Source organism: Centruroides vittatus, unplaced genomic scaffold (assembly GCF_030686945.1).
Source record: "Centruroides vittatus isolate TY-2023 unplaced genomic scaffold, ASM3068694v2 contig_1154, whole genome shotgun sequence".
Lineage (NCBI taxonomy): Eukaryota > Metazoa > Arthropoda > Arachnida > Scorpiones > Buthidae > Centruroides > Centruroides vittatus.
The window spans coordinates 2,034,890-2,052,904 of record NW_027120741.1 but is presented as its reverse complement, the minus strand read 5'-3'; the positions used below and the strand labels follow the sequence as shown (position 1 = coordinate 2,052,904).

Here is an 18,015-nt window from a genome sequence, read left to right as displayed (position 1 = left end):
TGGCATACTTTTTTTTTCATCTTCATTGACTGATTACTTTTGAGCTAGTGTAGGAAAGTGTACACTGAAACAGTATACTCCTGAGGTGAACATTATATAGACATCATTCATATACTAAGTTTTCTATTTAACTACATACCTTTTACAAAACACAAAGAGGACTTATACTATTGTAAGAGAGATCTTGTTTGGGTTTTGTTTTTTCATAGACTATTCAAGTATGGACTTTTTCATTTATCGTGCAATAATTCTAGTCTTAATTTTTCCTGCAAATAAGGATCACTGAATATGGAAAAGAATGCAAGACAATGGGGAAAGGAAATCCTAACTCAATTTAATATATTCTGAATTTTGAAATAATTAATTTTCAGATAATAAAATCATTATTATTCTTAAAATTATGTAAATGAAAAATCAATTTCTGCAATACCAATTTTATTCATGAACAATGACAAATATACCAATTATGTTTACAATGCAACAAATTGTGTGTCGACAAGAAAAAGTCCAATAATTTATAACTCTTTAAATTTATATATATTTATATAAGCAATCCCGCAATGCCAATAGATTATTTTAAGTTTGATATCGAACAGAAGACAGTTTTCATGCACTCGATCGACACACTTATTAAATCATACGTGAGATTATTAGATACGTCTGTTTTCAAATAATTGTGGTAGTGCAATAAGCACCTTTTGGAATGTGTAAACCTGATAAATGAAGTACATCCAAAATGTGATTTTTATACATGATGACGATAAGCATTTTTCAACCCTTGGCACGTCTGAAATTTATCTGCATCATATACAGAAATTTGTAAATTAGAAGATATCTTCTAAAAGGCACATAATTTCAAGCTGCATTCAATCAAATAATATAATATAGATTTTTCTGTGTGTATGTATATATATACTGTATATATATATTTATATACATGTGTATAGAGAATAATTCATAAATCTGGGCTACTCTCAAAATTTTAACACTAATTTGTTTTGTTGGCCATTTAACTAGCAACTGAATTCTTTTATGTACTAATTAAAAAAAAATTGCCTAAATAAGTGACCACATTGAATTATTAGAGCTCAGATTTATGAATTTGGCATACATGTGTAATTAATGTGATCTATATATGAATTTGATATTTCAAGACAGCTTACATGTCTGTAGAATTCATTTCCATCACATATTTTGTAAGAAAATTACCATTTTCCAATTCAAATGATAAATCACCAATTAAGGTTTTGCTGCCAAAATTCTTAAGTATACAAGTTACTACTTCCAGTGACTAAATTCCTTTCCAATTACATACACACATACACACACAGGTACACAAAGTATAATATATATGCTGTATATACGCATGTATACATATATATATTATAAAACGTTTAAAAAATTATTACTTTGAGTAATTTCATATATATATAAAAATGACAGATCTTCCCAACATAATAGCATATATTTACAGCTTCATTTGTATTACTTAAGGGAAAAACACCATTTCTATATTCATTTAACATGACTTAGTAAAATATAATCAAGTTTAAATAGAAACAATTAAATAATCATTTGAGGAACTAAATTCTAATTTTGTTGGAAAAAATATTTCAACAATTTAACAGACCGTAGATTACAACCTTCACAAAGATACTTCAACAGTTATTCAAGAATCACATTTTTTCCTCCCAACAGAAACTTAGAATGTATTTAATGATTTAACAATAATATTGCAATTTTCTTTTTACGTAATTAAAAATTTTGTTCTAAACCTATGCAAAATACTCTGTTTCTGATGTTGACTGATACATGTTTTGACAGCTAAATTTCTGAACAGAGAAAAAAAGAACACAGAAAAATTTTAACAATCACAATTATTCATGACTAACAAACCTGAATGAAGATTCACAACTCTGTCCACATGCACAAAAATAACACAAACTAAATTTTTTTAAAGAATTATACAGTAATTCTTTCTGTCTTCTGCTAGTTACGAAATACTTTATAAACAAAAAAAATATAATATATATATACGACATTTCAATGTGTATTTGCATTCTGTGGAATGAAAATAGCTATTTCGGTTTCAGAATCTTGTGCAGCATTTTGTTTCCGACCTCTCCTTTTGGCTTCCATGAGCTGTTTGCGAGCTTGTTCCCTGGCTTTTGCTAATTCTGCAGATTTGGAAGAACGACTGGGAGTGGAAGGATTCGATTTGGATGTTCCTGGAGGAACTTGCCTTCGAATTTTTGGTTGAATTTTTCTCCCCTAGAATTTTATTTAGATAATTAAAAATCTTATCTTAAAAAAATTAAATCAAATCATAAAAATACAAACTTCTGGTGACTTGACTTCTAGCCAATTATTTTCTTTTAACTTTTGTATTTCAGAGAAAGTGTTCTTAACATCAGCCACTTGCAGCAAAACCAAATCCCAAAAACCAGTCAAATCTGATGATGTTGGAACAGGTTCATCAATATCTTGATTCTGTAATTAATAAATAACAGGTTTAAAAAAAATTAATTTAATAATAATTACATAGTTATTATAAAAAGAATTTTAATACATATCAATATTCTTGAGAGAAATTGGATTTCATAGAAAATAATAATACAGTCAACCTTTGTTAGAGTGTAACCCTCGTTTACTGCCATTTATTTATGGAAAACAAATCTTCCCTATGGAGTATAACATTTAAAAACCCTGTTATTGAGCCAACTCATTTAATGCCAGCAAAATTTTTTGGAATCCCTTCCTCCTAAACTGTTTTGTAATGTCATGCTGGTAGAATGTTGGGTTTATCTCGCCCACAGCAAGTAGCAATGACTCATCATTTCATGCTTTGAAATCTGTTACTCTTTCATTGTATTTTATTCTACTGTGCTGTTATCTTGCTGTTGTGTGAGTCTTCTCAATATATCATTTCAATTAAAGAAAAACATGAAATTTGTGTATATGTTACAGTCAAAACCCATTTTTAGTTAGAACATGTTTTAACTAGTTGAAACTAGTTTATACTGAATGTCTTTGTTAAAACTAGTTTTAACTCAAATTCATTTTTGACTAGCAGTAAATTCTAGTTTTAACTAGACAAAACGGGTTTTAACAAAGACATCCAGTATAAACTAGTTTCAACTAGTTAAAACGCGATCTAACATATACAAAGAGAAACTTCCAAATTCTAGTCAAAAAAGAATAGCAAAACACTTTGTTTTCTTCCATAAAAAAAAGAAGTCACAAATGCATTGGACACATCTTGGAAGAAAAAATCAAGTGGTTGCAAGAGCTTTCTTTAAGGCATTGCATCTTAGATCTGCTAAATGTGAGAATCTTGAAGATGCTCTAGTAATCTGGATTAGCCAAGTTAATGCCAAGCATGGAATTGTAACAGAAGCTGTAATCATAGATAAAGAAAAGAATTTGGAAGACAGATGGAAATAACAGACTTCCAATATATCAAAAGTCATAACAGTTATTGGGAAAGCTGCACATCCATGATGTTTCAAACATTTTAATCCAAACTTTTATGTGAATTGGCTTCATAATCAAAAGGCTTGGATGACTGCAGTTGAATTTAGTAACTGGCTCAAAGCTTTTAATGAATCTATGAGACATCAAAAGCATAATGTGTTGTCGTTGATGGATAATACATTGTGCCATAAAGCAGAGAAGTTGAATAATGTGAGAATTCAGTTTTTTCCTCCCAACTACACAGGAATACTTCAACCCTTAGATTCAGGAATTATCTGATGCTTTAAGGTATGCTATAGACATTTCCAGATGAAGCACTTCATTGAGTGCATTAACAATGACAATAGCATCCTTCACTGAAACAGTAACTGGCTTGTCTGATTCAATGTTCTTGGAATGGGGTAACACCTGAAACAATCTGAAATTGCTGGAGCAACATGGGGTTAATTCCATCAGTTCAGATTCCATTAGAGGAAAATCATATGGAAGAAGAGCTGACATGTTTTAAACTAGTTTTAAGGGATTTTCTAATAATGCTGTTGCTTAACTTCAGAAGAATTTTTAAAACTTGATGACGATTTGACTACTTTTGAAGAAATGGACACACAAGAGATTCTGAAAACTACAAATCATGCTGAAAATTCTGATTCAGATGACGAAACTGATCTTCTAAAGAAGCAAAAGAAAGCATTAAATTAGTAAGAGCCTTCCTAAAAGCACATTGTGTTGATTATGGTGTAATGCCTATGTTTATGCCATAACTGATATTATTGATGAAGTCAATGAACATAAAAAAAAGCTATCATTAATATCAGATTTCTTTGTCTCAAAATAAATGTTTTATATGTACTTGTAGTGTGTGTACATTTTACTTGTTCACGTCAACTCCTATTTCTACTGTAGAGGTGTATTTACATGTTATACTGAATTTTTTCTTCTTCAGCAATATATATTTTTCTAATTTCAAAATAGTGTAGTGCCAAAAAAAGTGGGAAGGACATACATTGACATACAAACAAGGGTTGACTGTATACAAGTAGTTTTCCATTTTAGATGACATTGTAATTAGTAAAGTAATTCAAAATCCACATCAAATTAAAAATTTTACTTATTGGACCAAATATTTGGCAAGTTTGAGTCTAATAAAATTATGTCCAGAAATCCAGACCACTTTTAAAGTATGTATTTATCCTTTGTTCTTTACTTTCCATTGTTTATTTTATATTTTAACATACCATATGCCAGTATTCACACACTAGAATTGGTGTCATGCATTGTGTATCCCACAGAAACCAAAGCAAAGAGGCAACATGACAAATTACAGCTGTACTACAAATGTTAAATTTAAAACTAATCAGTTTCCTGGTAATTCCAGATTTCTGGAAGCCAGATATTTGTAATGTATTTTATTTGTCATAAAATATGACATTTTAAGCAAAACTGATGATTTCGTTCAAAATCATCAGTTTTGCTTAATGGTGTTTAATAAAAATAAAATTGATTTATCGATTTGGTAATAAAACTTTTAGGAAGTTAATTTTCAGTTAAATGAATATGTGGGATTTTGATCAATACTAATTAAAATTATATGTATTAATTTAACTGATTATTCTTTGTTACATAATTTGTTAAACATTATTTAAATGATCAATCAATAGAAAACTGGATCATATCAATATTAATTCCATAAATATTTTTTTGGTTAAATTTCTACACTGCTTTTTTCTTTGCTTTGAAATGAAATACAACAGCTTTAACAATAAAAATTACTCTCTTCTGGAATACATATAGACTATAGAATACATTTATTCTGAGGTTTAGAATTTATAAAATTTCCTCTCTAAAAGAGGAGAAAATTTTAGTTTTATATATAAAAGTTTATTTTAAATAACAAAATTTTTATATCATAGCAACCTTGTTTAACAAATTATTCTACTTTATATTCTCTTTTTAGTTCTGCGTATGGGCTTCAAAGATATTTATTCCCTCATATCCTACATAGATATGTATATACTGTATATATATTCCTATAAAATATGGAAAATATTATTTATAGTGATTAGATTTATACAATAGTTTATAAATAATAGATGATTAACAGTAAGAGATAATCACAACTATTAGACTTATACAAGAATAAAATTACTTTTTGTAATGAAATATAAGTAAATATTTGAAAAATAATGAAGAAATTCTTAATTTCAGGTATCTCATGTTGAATATCCTCATACTAATGAATAAAATATGTTTTTAAACAGATAAAAATCACTATCTGATTCTAGCTTTAGGAAATGTTTATTTTTATCACGTAGAAATGAATCTTCTTTCAATAACATTATTATTTATATATTTTATAATTTCAAAACAAATTCTTTATAAATTTGTTAAAAATAAAAAATATTGAAAATTAAAAAAAATATATATATATATAATACAATACTCACAATATTTTTTAAACACAACTGATAAAATTGTTCAAATTTCTGTGTTAATAAAAGATTTGCTTTTCCAATTGCAGAACGAATTTTGCCACATGCTTCTTCTGGAATGCTGCTATCTTCTAAATATTTTTCTGTATTTACAATCTGCTGTTGAATAATTTTCTTCTCTTTTTCCATCAATGTAATAAACCAATTACCATCATTCTCAATATTTTCTTTTGGTGATAAAGGAGAAGAAGGAATATCTGCTAAATTTGATTTTATAATATGTACTTTCCCTAAAAAATGAGAAGTGAAAGATTATATAAATCAAAAGAAAAATTTGAGAAATAAAAAATTATTATTTTAGACTCAATTACCTGAACCATTCACTAATTTTATATTTTTTGTGACAGTATAGGAATTTGAATCACTTCCTTTTAATTGGTCTCTAAAATCCTTTGTGAGATGCCTGAATACAGGTGGACTTCCTGAAAAATGAAATTTTAAGATTTAATTTTTAAACCATACATCAAACTTACTTCTAAACTATGCAATGTATATAAAAAATTGTTAATTTAAAATGAATAAATAGTTAATAAAAATAATTAGAAAAGAAAACAAAAACTTTTTAATTACTTTTAATGTAAATATTGTTTATTTTTCTAAGTTAGAAATGTTTTATAATTAAAAATATTTTATTTGCAGTAGAAGCTGCTTATTATGATCACTTTGGGACACTCATAGAAATTCTGGTTTTATTGATTGACGTTAAAGGAATACGTTAAAACAATTAAATAATTTGAAGATTTACTAATTTTAATTATTGGGTAAATTATTAATTAATTAATAACAGTATGTAATTGAAGTAAAAACAGTCCAAACTTTAATTATGTACAAACAAACAACAATTAAACAATTCATGTTTAGCATTTAAAGCACTGGTTGCAATTGACAGTGTAAAAAGACAGCTTACAAATACTATTTACTTTAAACATTATGACAACTATACAAAATTCTGATTATAATAAGTGGTGTTTCATAAATATATTTTAATTTTTATATTTAAAGACACTAATTCTGATAATATTAGTTGAGTGATAACAATAAGCAACTTTTACAGTATCTAATTTATATATACACTTATATATATGTGTGAAAATAACAATTGATTAACATCTTCTTTAAGAATTTGAAAACTGTAGTTAAGAAATTTTTATCTATTCAATCTAAATTGCTTTTTCTAGAACAAAAATTTTTCATAAGCAAAATTTGGGTTAACTTATCAGTTTAGCATTGCATGGCAAATTGTATGGTAGGTCTATTTAATTATATGTATGATTTAATTTGAATTTTACAAACTATGTAAAAATAATTATTATTAATTGATTCAGAAAATTATGGTTTAATTTTGTGTACAATAATTTTTGGGAAAATTTTCTGTACGTTTGGGAGAAATTTTGGGTTCTGAAAATATTCTGCACCCCCTTTCTTAAGTTGCATTGCACCACACATTACTTCTGCTGGCTGCAGACAGCTACACTTGATCAACCATATTGTCAGCAAAAAGATCAACAAGGCAGCCAAGGAAGCAAATTCTGTATCTACTGGACCAATTTTTTTACAAATTTCCTGACTTTCTATGACTTTTTCCAGACACTAATGAAAATCCCCAACTTTCCAGGTGCTTAGGAACCCTGTGTATATATATATATATATATACACTAACAGCATGTAGTGCAACCAATACATACATGATACAGACTATAAAATATAGTTTGTATTAAATTCATGGTTGGAAATTAATAATGATATGATAGACAACCAAAATTTTATTTTGACTAAGATAATCAAATGTACAGTACTTTCAAAGTTATCTAGCTGACAACCCCATTTACTTTCTCATACTTTGTGAATATTTTGTCCTGTTAAATAGTAATAAGTATATCTGTAGTAATAATAATAATAATAAACAAACCAAAAGTCCATTTGAGATATGAAACTCTTATGACAACAAATCCAATATGACTGCCAAAATCACATGGAATACAAGAGCAGAAAGCATATGAGTGAGAAAAAAATTAAGCATTGACAAGAGGAGGAAAAATATTGATGATTTATGAATTAATAGTCACTTGTATCAACTGTACAGCACTATTAAATTAACAGAAGTTTTTAAAAATTATTATTATTATATTGTTTCATATTTATTAATTTTATTACCTGTTGCATTTAAATTAAAATTTGATTCAAACTAAAATAAAATAATTTCTAAAACATATTACTAAATTAAAAATGTATCTTTAAAATTAATGTGTCTTAGGACCAATAATTTTTCTGAAATAGACAAGTACTTTTTTAATTCAGGTTCTGAACTGAACTAGTTATACTGTGTTTTAAATACATAGACTTCTTAAATAACAATTTTGCATTAATGATGAATAGGTGCTAACATCTGATCATTATCATTATCATTAATCAGCTGTTTATATTTTCATTTTACTTATATGTACAAGAGGTGTGTTCAAATGAAAAGGTACGAAACGTCGTCACAACCAAACCAGTTGAAATGGGAATATGCCGCTTTGGGATACCTTATTGAGACATCTAAGGATGCGAATGTAGTGTCCGGCATGGTTGTGCGTCATGCATGTGCACCTGCACGATACAGGAGAGAAGCAGGCAGTTGTGTGTTCCATCCAAGGTCCGATACTCATCAACTTCCTCGAGCATGGAAAAACTATTAACAGTGACATGTATTGTGAGACACTCCATAGCCTATGCAAGTCCAAGAACAATAGCCTGAGCTGCTCTCAGAGGGAGTAATTCTGCTCCATGATAACGTGTGTCCACATGTCTCCAGGATCACACAAAGTGTAATGGCCAAGTTCAAGTGGAAGCAGCTTGAGCATCCTCCCTACAGCCCGGACATGTCACCCTGCAACTTCCATCTGTTTGGTCCGCTCAAAAAACATCTCAAAGGAAAGCGCTTCAACTCAGATGACGAACTGAAGGACACAGTGGAGGACTGGCTCTTGTCCAGTCACAGAAATTCTGGAAACAGGGAATCCTTCAGCTCGTTAAACAGTGGATAGTTGTGCTCAGGCTTCTGGTGATTACTTTGAATAAAGACTTCAATTATACCCAGAGTGTCATTTCATATCTTTTAATTTGAACAGCCCTCATGGATATTGAATAAAATTTATTATTCAATACTAATTAATCTTAGTTTTGTGTACCTATTAAAAATCTTAGCACTGTAATCAACTATAGCTTTTTGTATGTTTTTTTCAACATAGAATTTTTTGTTTAAATTTTTAAATTAATTTTTACTTCATTAAAAAATGTTTTTGACAAATTTTGAATAAACCCAATAAGAATTTACAGGCCTACTCCATGTTTCTAAGTTGACACCTACTATAAACAAACACCTTGTTGCAGTTATAGACTTGAGTGTTGAGTATTGCAGCAACCTATAAGATGTAGACATAATGAATGGCTAATAGTGTGCAAGCAATAAAAAGCTTTATTTTTTTTGTGTGATATTTTTTTTCACCTGCAGTAGTAATTTTTCCTGGAACAGGAAAAATTACTACTGCAGGTGAATTTAATAAAAGTTTTGTTTTCTGATCTAACTGTCAGTTTTGTATCAAATATTAAACACCAGTTAACATCCTACTAATAATCATTGTCCAAGCAGACAGTAAAAAATAAAATTTACAAATAAGGACGGTAAGGCATTGCTAATTACTAATCAAGATAAAAATTGTTTAGAAGAAGAAACAAGTTATTGCAAACCAGATGAGGACTCTTTACAGATTATATGTATGTCAGTCAAATTGTTAATTGTTTATCTAAGCTTGGTAGTCACACTCTCAGTTTATGTTAAAACAATAAATGTAATTAGAGAGACAGGTCAGAGAAAATATCCCTGAGAAGGATCATTTGAGAGCAAGCTTATTGGGATTATTCCCTGAAAAATTTCATTGATAATTTGTGGATCCAATCAAAAAGAAAAATATATCAATTATCCATAAATTACAGTTGATTCATCTCTCTTTTTGATTCAAAGAGTTTTCAGATGTCTGAACAGAAGATTTTTGAAAACTTTCAGTCAGATGGAGAGAAAAGAGAAAGAAAAGCATTTCTTTCTGTCTTTTCTCCGAGTTGCTGAGAGAGAGCAGTTTCACGGAAGCACTCTTGTTGTTCTATCCAAACTAGCTCAGAATGTCTAAGTTCAAAAAACTAATATAAAAAAGTTTTCATTCCCTATGATTAACTACAGTCCTCTCACCATCTGCTAAATCATCCCCTGACAAAGACAATGGAGAAGGAAATCTCATTCAACTACTTTGAATCACTGAAGAGAAATGTTATTTTCACTTTCAGATACCAAAAACAATCCAACTCTGTTGAATTTGAGCCTGAAACATTTGTTTTGAGAACTCTAATGAATTCAGGTATTTATGTTTGAATGCCATCAAATACTATAATGTAATCACAACCAAATGAACTGCCCTTGTCTAGAAATATAAAAAGTAAACTGGTACAAGTAGTTAAATAGGATCTTTTCTTATAAACAAAATTTTATCTTCTTCATCTAACAATCATGCTCCTTCCCTGAAAAAGAGGTAAAAACCTCATTTATATGACTTATGTTTGTCAGTTCCTAATAACAGTAAAAGTTGACTGGTGTAATGGATAAATCTCAGTTTAATATATAGGGATCAAAATAATGTTCCAAATTTTCTGAACTGAAATGCATTTTATGTACTTTTAAGTTTTTGTCAGATATATAAATATTTTCATTACTTTCATATGAGTAGAAATTTTAAAAACTTAATGTATCAAAACTGCTAACGTTTTGTTTCTTAAATTAAAGTTTTCTATTCAGTTCAAATTCCTTTTTCTTATAGTTTTTTGAAATAGCAAAAAAGTATATTATAATTAAATAATTATACTTCAAAAATCAATGAAATTAAAAAACATACTAGACTGATTCCTTGAAACCTGAGGTGGGCATGATGGACTTCTTCTTGTCACTGTCATACTTTTATCAGTAGGTTCTATTAATTTATTATTTCTAGGACGAACTTTACAAATTTCATCTGAACTTGGTCCATATAAACTTTCAATTCTTTGCAAAACAAGGGACTTATGTTTACTTGTTGTGCTTCCAAATTCCTGAAGAGTTTCTAACAAAATACCTTTCTCATCTTCAAGTCCATTGACAGCATTATCAGTAACATCTAATTTTCCATTTGTATCAGAGATATTATGTTCATTTACCGGTGTTTCACCACCATTAAGCAAAGGAATTTCTAGCTGCTTGCCAATAAATAATTCTTTAGATTCTTTATATGAAATGTTCCTATTGAATTCCTTTGTTGGATCTTTCTCTCCATTACTCATGGCTGATTTTGAATTTGTATTACAAGTAAGTGACTGTTCCCAATTTTTTAATGGGCTAGATGATAAAGGAAATCTTGCAGGGCTATTATCTCGACTTCGGCAAAAACGTCCATAACTAGTGTAACCATTAATAGCACAACTAATGCTAACATAAGATGGAAGTTTAATTTCTGCAACGCTGCATTCTTCTTTAATGTCTGCGTTATGTCTCTTTGTTAATTTTGTAGCAGATCCATCAGAGGAACTAAATAAAAAAATATATTTAAAGTTAAAACATGTAATAATACATATATAAGAAATGTAATTGTAATATATTTAATTAAATTAAGCTAATAAAATTATTATTTAATTCTGTTCAGAAACTTGAAAAAATTATTGATACTAAAAATTTTATGTTATATATTGTTAACAATAATCTAATTAAAGTTTTAGTACATTTATAATTAGTCATTTGTTTTCTAGAATAAATTATATAAGTTGCTTTTTCAAAATTATTAGTCATTTATATCTAAGAAATAGTTTTTTCATCTTTTTTATTTCTAACTATTTTCAAACAAATCCATTTCATTAAATGTATATTAATTATTGTTAAAAAATAAAAATACCAGATAGACAGATAGTTAATATTTAAATTATTTTGATGATTATGTATAAAGGATCCAATCAGCACAAGTTGAAAAAGATATATTATTGCTGTGTATGTATCATTTTGTACTTTAATAATTAAATTATAGTTGAGGTTTTATTTTGTGCTTTTTTAATTTAAATTTAAATTTCTTTTATGAGTTTAATAATTAGTTTTCTATCTTCCTATAAAACAATGTTTAGACATCTTTTATAAAATAAATATTTTATATTGGGATGTTTAGTATATATTTTATGGATATAAAATTTATTACTGTATTTTTGTGTGTACAACACATGATGGCATATACTATGCAGAAAATTGCTAGAACAAAAATAAAATCTTTGCATTATTCACCCGACATACATCTCATACTTATAGTAGTAGTCTTTGCTCCATAAGTGTGAGTTTGTGATTGCAATTTGAAATCAGCATATAATTTGCCTATTGTGTAACTTTCCAAATTGTCTTTTAAACACAGATAACAAAGATTATATGCACAAAGATACAGCATTTCGTAACTTTTTGAATCAGTTAATTATTTGATTTTTAACACCTTATTATTATGTTATTGTTTAAAAAGTTAATAATCATTTATATTTACAATATTATTATAATTGCTAAACAATAAAAAAATAGATTATCATCAGAAAAGTTCTAAGTTGATAGAATAAAATTATTGATTGATTCCTTCAATCAGTTCCTTCCCCCATACTGGGGGAAGGAACTGTTGACTGATGAGGGGCATAAGGCCCGAAACGTGTACCGTATCAACTAAATAAAGGTGGAAAAAAGCCAAGTGGTTGTTATTAACACGGATTTGTGTTTGATACTTCGAAGAATAAAATTATTTTAAATTCATTTTTTAAATTACTTTGTTACAATAAACAATCATAAAAAGTAATGTAACCAAAATTATATAATAAATATTAAATAAATTCTAAAATAACTGAATAATTAGATATATATTTTTAATCATTAATAACTTCTGGTTAATAAAAGGAATAAATTTAATTAGCAAAATTTTTTTTATCGGTATGAGATCAAATATTCAAGCTTATGGCTTCAACTCAAATTTGAATCAATGAATTTGAAGTGAATTTTATTTACTTCCTAATTTTAAAAATTAATCAATAAATTTTATAAAGTATTGCAACTTAATTTATTCCTATTCATAGAGACACAGTCTAAAAACCTTTCACAGTGTTGTATAGAGAACTAACGAACGTTTTCAGCCTCCACTGAGGCTTTCTTCAGGTTGAGAACTAAAAGTAAGAGTTATCCCCCCACGACCACCAGAACAGAGTATTCCGTAAAATAAATAACCTGCGTGTCACGTTTCACCCCTCCCGGGACCGTTCGAATTCCTCGAACAGGAATCGCCACACATGCACGACCATGTCCCCGTCCTTACTGTTGATGCAGGTGCCTTTGACGCTGGCTTTATATATCTCCCACTAGATGCTGTATGTGATTGAAATGGAAGGCAGGCCAAATTTACTTCATGCTCGGGAAGTCCGCCCGAATTTCCGGGTCAGAAACGAACGTCGTAAGGGCTGTGGTGTGTCTGTTGTTTTTGAGGTCTGCCTGATGCTCACATAGTCGTTTCTGCATGGAATGAACAGTTGCCCCGATGTATACAAAGTCCCTGCCAAACCTATTGTCTCTGATGGGGACAAAATAAACCCCAGGGGCCCTGTCCCGATCGATTGCGTCCTTAGCATTACGCAGCAAGTCGTAATTCGTGCCGGATCTCCTATAAGTGATACTAATGTGAAGGCGTCTAAGCTATCTCCCTGTATAGCGGGTCAAGCTGCTGGCAGTAACGGACGACGAGGCACCCACCCTTGGTAATGGGTTGCTGGGTGCCATCCGTCGCCGGCAGGGCGCCTGGGACGTGGCGCGGGTAGGCCAGTTGATGTAGGCACGAGCCAGGCTGCTGACCAAACCTTTACTGTAGCCATGCGCCACCGCAATTTGTTCCAAGCGCTTAAGCTCTGCTATAGTATCACGCTCATAAGTGTGGTGCGTGTAAGCTCTCCTAGTTAAGTGAAGGCTAGTGAAGACCGCGATTTTGTAAGCAAAGCGGTTGGAAGAGCTCGCCGGGATGTATAGGGGTACGTGGTCCGGCTTGAGGTACACACTAGTTACAATGTTGCCCGCGTAGAGGCGTATGTTAACATCCAGGAAATGGGCGTGAGAGTCACTAAACTGCTCAAGGTTGAGTGTAAGGCCGTACGCGTTGTCGTTCATGCATGTCAGAAAATCTTCCACAATCGGTTTAGTTTTCCAAAGAATGAAGATGTCATCAACATACCTGCCATATAGACTTATGTTACGAACGGTCCCGGGAGGAGGGGTGAAACGCGACACGCAGGTTATTTATTTTACGAATACACCATTCGGGCGGTCGTGGGGGGATAACTCTTACTTTTAGTTCTCAACCTGAAGAAGGCCTCAGTGGAGGCCGAAAATGTTCATTGGTTCTCTATACAACACTGTGATGAAAGGTTTTTAGACTGTGTCTCTGTGTTAAGCACTCCAGTGTTACTAGAAGACGTTATTGCGTTCCTATTCATGTTTTAAATTTTTTATTTTGTTTTTTTTTTTGTTCCGAAATAAAAAATCCCTCTCTTAAACCAATTTGTTTTTATTAAAATAAAACTGATCTTAAAAAAAAAATGAAACTTTATGAAAAGTTGCATTAAAAATTAGATTTGTATATAATTTTTGCAACTTATTTTAAATTGGAAAAATATTAAATTTATACTTTTAATTGTTAAAATGTAATCTAGAATCTAGAAAAAAAATCTAGAAATGCAATTCTATATATCACAGTATATATTTACTTATTCAGAAAATCATATTGAAAACAACTTTGAAAATAAAACTACATCACAAATATCAACATACATAATATTTATAATCTAAATCTACTTTTGTTATTTAAAAATTTTCTACTATAAGAAAATAATAAAACAAATAATAAACAAAACCAAGCAACAGTCACACACATATATAGAAAGGTGTGAGTTGTAAACCTCTTCTCCTCTCTTGTTGGGAGACTGCAATTATTTTCTCTTAACAGTTCAGTATCATGAGACGAATCACAACTGGATAATACAACACTACAACTTTTAAGTGTTTTTTCAGAAACAGTCACTTCATCTTTCATGTCTGAAGCACAAGATGATTCACTTCCATCAAAGTCCAAAGAACAGGAACCAATTGATTCAACAGATGCCATTTTATTGGCCATTTTGTCTGTCTGTGGAGTAGGAACAAATATCTTGCTATGTAAACTTAATGTCTGAGGAGGTTGTATTCTCCTAGGATGTACACTAAAATAACAAAAGACTTTTTGTCACGATTTATCAGAATTAATCAGAGAAAAATCTGTTGAATATGAAAGGTTAAACAAAACTGCAATAAATTTTTAAAATTAAAATGTGAATTAGTAGTATATATATATATTTATTTATTTAAATAAAGGACATTCCTGAATATTCATAAGCCTATCTATTAAACTTAGAAACATAAATAAAAGTTGAAAAATAATTTAATTTATGAATTATTTCTGTATGTTAAAAACATTTACAAATATACATAGTTTGTTTACAAGATTTTTTTTCTCAAAAATTTTTTAATTTTCTTCAGATTGAAAATACAATAACTTTAGAATGGTAAGTTCTTATCAAAAAAAAAATTCAATTAAAAATTTGAAATTGAGAAGTTTAAAAAAAACGTAAATGAGTCTGATAACATGTTATATTTGGAGAAAATACAAAAAGTAAAGGCTTAATAACAACATTTCTACCAATACAAAAAGAGTTATTAAGAAATTTATTTATAATGTTAAATACCTATATTAGAGCCACTACTGATTGAAATGTAAAATTTAAGATTAAAAAAATTATTTTTGTTTTGTTTATATTCAGCCATTCTTTTACCTCTTTCTTACTTAATAAGTATAAATAAAAACAATGATTCTTAAAAAATAGTTTTACAAAAATGGATAAATGTTTTTGGGACTATACTTCAGCTCCAGATCTTTAACTTATAAAAATTTATATCCACAAACCTTTTACGGTTTGTGGATATAAATTTTTTCAAATAAAAAGTTTCCATTAATGTTTTTGAACTGTCCTAAGGTTCTTTTTCAGGTGAGTAATGGAAATTTATAAAAACATTCAATTCCATTACTCACCTGAAGAAGAACCTTAGGATGGTTCAAAAACGTTAGTGGCAGGGCTTAAAGCAGTCATGGCAATAAAAAAAAGTGAGAAAAGAGAGTTCACACTGAAAAAAAGCTAAAAAAGCTAATAGTGTTAAAATGAACGAAAACAGGCGTTATTAAGAAAACACACAAACGAACACATATTTTGTATCAATAACATTGCATATGATATTAGATTGACATTGCATATGATATTAGATTGATTATTAAGTGGACTGATAAGATTAAATATGAAAATAGTTAGGCTGAGTTTATACTCCAGAAAAGTGACCAGTAAGACTGCATTAAGCCAGAACAGGCCCGCATTAAGTTTTCATGTGCCCCGTACAGAATTCCCACTGTTACACAGCAAAGCAAATGGAATAGTAACATAACTACCAGAATGTGTTTCCATATAACATGCCAAATTTCAAATGCCATTTATTTCAAGGTACATTTTTTGATTTCTTCATAAAAAAATGTAATTAAAAAAGAAAAAAAAACAACTTCTGGCAGAATCAGTGGGTTGTATGTTCATTATATAGCAGGGGTGGGCAAGCAAAAGTTCAGTGGGAGCCGAAATGTAGGTTTTGCAAAATGCATGGGAGCCGCAGTTCTGTACTTTTTTATTCTGTACTGCAGTTCTGTACCTGGATTTTATTATATAATATAGAACAAGTATTGAATTTTTTTAATAAACATATTTTCACAAAATTGTGGAAATAAAACTGTAAAAATAATAATAAAAAGCAGAAATTAACACTTTCAGCAAGAACCACATAAAATTCAAAAAGAGCCGCATGAGGCTCTCGGAGTCTCATTTGCCCATGTCTGTTATATAGCAATACCACTAGTAATTGTGACCCAATCATTTATTTGGTAATTTTATCAATAGTTTTTAAATGATTAAAAATAAAATTACAGCATTCATTACTGGTAATACTAGTCTCCAAATCTATTCCCCTGAATACAATAAAACAATTTGTTAGTCATTCGACCCACAACTGACAGAGAAGAGAGTTTATGAAAACAATGTAATTAAACATTTAGCAGTTTGTTGTCCTTCACAGTGGGGAACCGGCAGAGTCTTAGATTACTTCTGCACTGGGAGAAAATATACAAAGCTTTCTACTTCCCTCAAGTTGAAAAATAATACAATCCCATGAAATTTAACAAATCTGATGTTAATAAGTAAATGATGAAATTATTTACAGAGAGTTGATATTTGATAAGTTTAGTTTTTTGCTCTTATAGATCAAATTACAGAAATTATAAATAAAAATCTCATTTTTTAAAAATTAAAATCATAAAATTTCGCTTACAAAAGATCAAGATGGAACGCACGCTTTTCATTTTTATAATCGCTTTGTTTTATTAGACACAGATATTATTCCTATATAGATTTATTAATTATAATAAACATACATTATGTATAAAATTACATTAAAATAACACTGTAATTAACGTCTGAAATGAAAAAGTAATTGAATCGAGTCTCGCCTCCATATTAATTAACGCGTTGTTATGGGGGGCCTAGTAGAAGCTGTAATTTTCTGGGGAGGGGCACCAGGTTAACTGGGGGGGTGTGCCCACCCATGCCCTTTCCTGGCTACGCCCATGTTAACGCACCACAGTAATTAATTGATTACGTCGCATCAAATTAAATAATTTATAAAAATTGAAATAATAAATACGTTTATAAAATAATTGGCTGTATCTGTTTGCAATGATAATGTAAAACACACTGTACTTATAGTTTAGCATTTCTGATATTTAATTTATTTTTGAATTTTAAAATATAAGAAAAACAATTTTTTAAATAAAGTTTTATGCATTTATATCTGCAACTTTAGATAATACAAAGATAT

At 29.4% G+C, this 18,015-nt stretch overlaps 1 protein-coding gene across 4 annotated transcripts in view; it reads right to left on the bottom strand.

The window, feature by feature from the left end:
* Nucleotides 1-418: 418 nt before the first annotated feature.
* Nucleotides 419-18,015, bottom strand: part of LOC136979097 (uncharacterized) — a 74,516-nt gene continuing 56,919 nt past the window's right edge. For 2 of the 4 annotated variants that reach the window (XM_067275036.1, XM_067275016.1), the window contains 6 exons: nucleotides 14,946-15,272; nucleotides 10,886-11,550; nucleotides 6,275-6,385; nucleotides 5,919-6,193; nucleotides 2,341-2,490; nucleotides 419-2,271 (listed from right to left, as the gene is read on the bottom strand). In XM_067275036.1, coding sequence (XP_067131137.1) covers nucleotides 2,044-2,271; nucleotides 2,341-2,490; nucleotides 5,919-6,193; nucleotides 6,275-6,385; nucleotides 10,886-11,550; nucleotides 14,946-15,272 — 1,756 coding nt within the window. In that variant the 3' untranslated portion in view covers nucleotides 419-2,043. The remainder of the gene's footprint in view (nucleotides 2,272-2,340; nucleotides 2,491-5,918; nucleotides 6,194-6,274; nucleotides 6,386-10,885; nucleotides 11,551-14,945; nucleotides 15,273-18,015) is intronic. The other 2 variants (XM_067275022.1, XM_067275029.1) reach the window with 2 other exon arrangements.